Source organism: Anastrepha ludens, chromosome 6, assembly GCF_028408465.1.
Source record: "Anastrepha ludens isolate Willacy chromosome 6, idAnaLude1.1, whole genome shotgun sequence".
Lineage (NCBI taxonomy): Eukaryota > Metazoa > Arthropoda > Insecta > Diptera > Tephritidae > Anastrepha > Anastrepha ludens.
In genome coordinates, this window is record NC_071502.1 from 9240568 (window position 1) to 9243900 (window position 3333).

Consider the following 3333-nt stretch of genomic DNA (forward strand, 5'->3'; position numbering starts at 1 on the left):
AGCTAATGAAATTGCCTATGCTGCGCATGAAGATCTCCAGTTTGAATACAAGCCGTAATTGCCAGTCAGCATTGTCAAGTGTTTTGCCTATCTTAATCCACAATTTTCATGGATTGAAGGTACGAGTATGTCAATCGTAAATGTATTTCTGTTATTTTTCAGCCTTCTCAGGCAAACATTTAAGGCACTTGGAGGCATTCAAGCTGAGTAATAAATCATTTTCAGATTTATCAATAAAACGTATGTGCATTTTTGACAAATGCGTGCACATAACTGTCATTTAGGAGTGGGGCTTCGCAAGTGCGCACTGCTGGCTGTGGATATTCAATAAGTCGCAGCTGACAAAGCGAAATAACAAATATTTAAGAGAATGGAAACATTCTTGTGGGAGTTTCCTTTGCGATATTAAGGCTGTCGAATATAATCCTCTATATTAATAATGAGGTACCAGATGTAGGGCATGCCCCTAAAGCGTGGCTGTCATTGACGCTTTCCAGCAAACGAACTGAATGGGAATTATACTCGTAAGTCATTCGAAGTTCGTTACAGCTACCATTTCCGAAATGGCAGTCATTTTTAAGTATATTCCTCATTTGCTAGAGCTCACAAATGTTTATACTGATTTCTAGGTTTTTTTACTTATAACTAAACGTCGTATTGTCAGATGGTCGAAAAAATTCACCGCTGTCACAATCGAGATCTTAACACATTGAGTGCCATGGCTACACGTTTTAGTGCGACACCAAAAACTTCCTGGGCTGCCACGTCGTACGAAAACGTGCGACAGGCATTGTCTGGTCTTAGATATTGTCGTGCGTTTCTGTTTGACTCTACGAGGTTTTTTTTATTGTTTTTCTAGTAGCCTAATGTTTGCCCTAAATTTTGGTCCAAGCTTCATAGAGATATCTTCATTTGTGCAGTTTTTATGATAAAAACTCGGAGGTTCTTTTAAATTTTGAAAATTTATTGGAATTCATTCGAAAAAAGTATAAAAAAGATAGAAAAATATTAAAACTAAGATATGATAATTTCAATTTACATTAATTTTTTAAATGCGTATATTTTGGAAAGCAATCAATGCACAATTGGGGAGTGTTGGGGCATTGCGGACAGTACGTAGTTGCCCTTTTTATGTTCTTTCTTGCTTCCTTTCGACTAAATTTTCGTTTTGCTTCAGCGTAGCATAAATTGCAAGCACGACGGATGGTTTTATTATTTTCATCTACTCTTTTGGTGATGATATGCTGCAATTGCGGTACAGGCTGCGGGCATGTAAGGCCTAGTAGGTCCTTAGCAACGCGTTCATACGAATGTTCGTATATTCATGGTTTTATTATTCGACGCTGCTTTATACACAGTAAAGGCATTAACCATGGAAAGTCCGAGTAAAAAGTCCCAGCTTTCGATACCATTTTAACCCTTTGCGAAGGGTATTTGAGTAAGAAGCCGTTTGGTCGGAAAGATCAATGCCTGCTTTCCCCTTATTATATTCTACCACAGCCAATGGCTTTTCTGTTGCTCGTCTTTTACGTCTCGCTCCTCGACTAGTTGAAGGCTCTTCAGGATTACGTGCTCCATCTGTTGTGGATACCATTATCGGGGCATGTTTAGTGGCTATCTACTCGCGTTTATCTTTCCACTTCAGAACAACTATACCATTGGGATCTTCTCTAACCACTACTTCGCCTTTCTTTATAGGTGCAATCATAACTTCTTTTGGGAAATGTTTCTTGTTGGCACGAAGTGTACCGAGAACATGTGTTTTTTGATTTGGCATTGAACGAGCCAATTCATAGCTTGTGTAAAAGTTGTCTACATGTAAAGTTCGACCTTGACCTTTCAAATCAATAATCAGATCCTCGCAAACACTTTTTACCAAACCGACTTCTCTCAATCCACTTGATGACTTTCCGGAGTATATTTTCAACGACCAGGTGAATCCTTCAGTAGCGCAGAGCTTAAAAAGCTTTATACCATAAGGATGAGCTTTATTTGGTATATATTGTCAGAATGATAGTCTGCCTCGCAATGGAACAAGGGTCTCATCAAGTACTCAGCCTATCACCTGGTACAATTGAGTTATTGTCTGTGAAGTGCAGGAAACTAAGCAATAGTTGAAAGCGATTACGTGACATTGTTTTCCCCGGAATTGAAAAGTTGTAGAGCGAATCTTTGGACCAATAGTCTTTTAAACTCCCGACCTTCACCAAACCCATCCACAAAAGAAGGCCAGGGAACTTCTTCATTTCAAAATCTGTTGTTGGTATCCAATTTTTTTTTCGAGAAAATCTGGTAAGAGCACCTTTATTTATATATTCCTCAGCATATTTATTTGTTTCTGATACAATTACTTCAATAACGTCGTTGTCAACAAAAAGGAGAAATGCATCTATACAGGAAATATCTGTTGGAATAGGCTGTTGCAAGCCTGATCGCCCAGCGAATGTAAAAGTTTTCTGACGAGAACTAAATTCAGTCCAAATGTTTGTTTCGGAAGAATCGACTACGTTTGACAATGCTGTTGGTACGTCCTCATCCATGTCCCAGTCGTCTTCAGTATCGCTGTTATAAATGTTATCAATGTTATTAGTATCATTGTTATTATCAGAGTCAGTGTCCGAATCATCTGGTAGCCAGTTCTTATCAATCAAGTCATCGCAAGAAAAATCATAGTCATCATCACTTTCTTCCAACGCTTCAAGTATTTCACGATCTCTAAGGTTTCGCTTCGCCATTTTTCTAACTCAAATCTACAAAAATAAAAGAAAAAAAAAAAATAAATAAATAAAAATAAAAATAAAAAAAACAAAGAAAATAAAGAAAAATAAATATAAAGAAAACAAAAAAAAGACAAATAAAAAAAATAAAAAATAAATTGAAATAAAAACAGATATAATAAAAGCCTTTAAAAAATGTAAATGAAAATGCGTAAAAAAAAATTAAGAAATAGCAAACAAAATCGCGTCGCACGTTTTCGTACGACAGTGATTTTTACGATTACAATTTCGTCGTGCAGTGCCATGTCGTACGGAAACGTGCGACATAAAAAAACCGCTATAAAATCCAAAATAATCCGGGATTTGAGCAGAACTGAATATTTTCTACTTTTACACCAGTTTATAGCAAAAAATGTTCTTGGCACCCGGGGAAGGTTTTCGTCGAAACCCCTTGGCACTCAATGTGTTAAGGTCTACAGCTGGAAAATTTAGGGTATTTTCAGGATTTTTTTTTACAATAAAAAAAATGAAAAACGATATTTAAATTTTTGAGCCTTTTTATTTAACTTATTTTACATACAAAAAATGGAAAAACAAAATTTTATTTAATTTTAGT

General features: G+C 36.2%; 1 protein-coding gene across 1 annotated transcript; it reads right to left on the reverse strand.

The window, feature by feature from the left end:
• Positions 1-2045: 2045 nt before the first annotated feature.
• LOC128868873 (piggyBac transposable element-derived protein 2-like) lies at positions 2046-2735 on the reverse strand. The gene has a single exon (XM_054111429.1). The coding sequence runs from the start codon at positions 2733-2735 to the stop codon at positions 2046-2048; it is 690 nt and encodes a 229-aa protein (XP_053967404.1).
• Between the last annotated feature and the right edge of the window lie 598 nt (positions 2736-3333).

Excerpts from the sequence above, each read along its gene's own strand:
- LOC128868873 (XM_054111429.1), bottom strand. The coding sequence starts at position 2,735 with ATGGCGAAGCGAAACCTTAGAGATCGTGAAATACTTGAAGCGTTGGAA.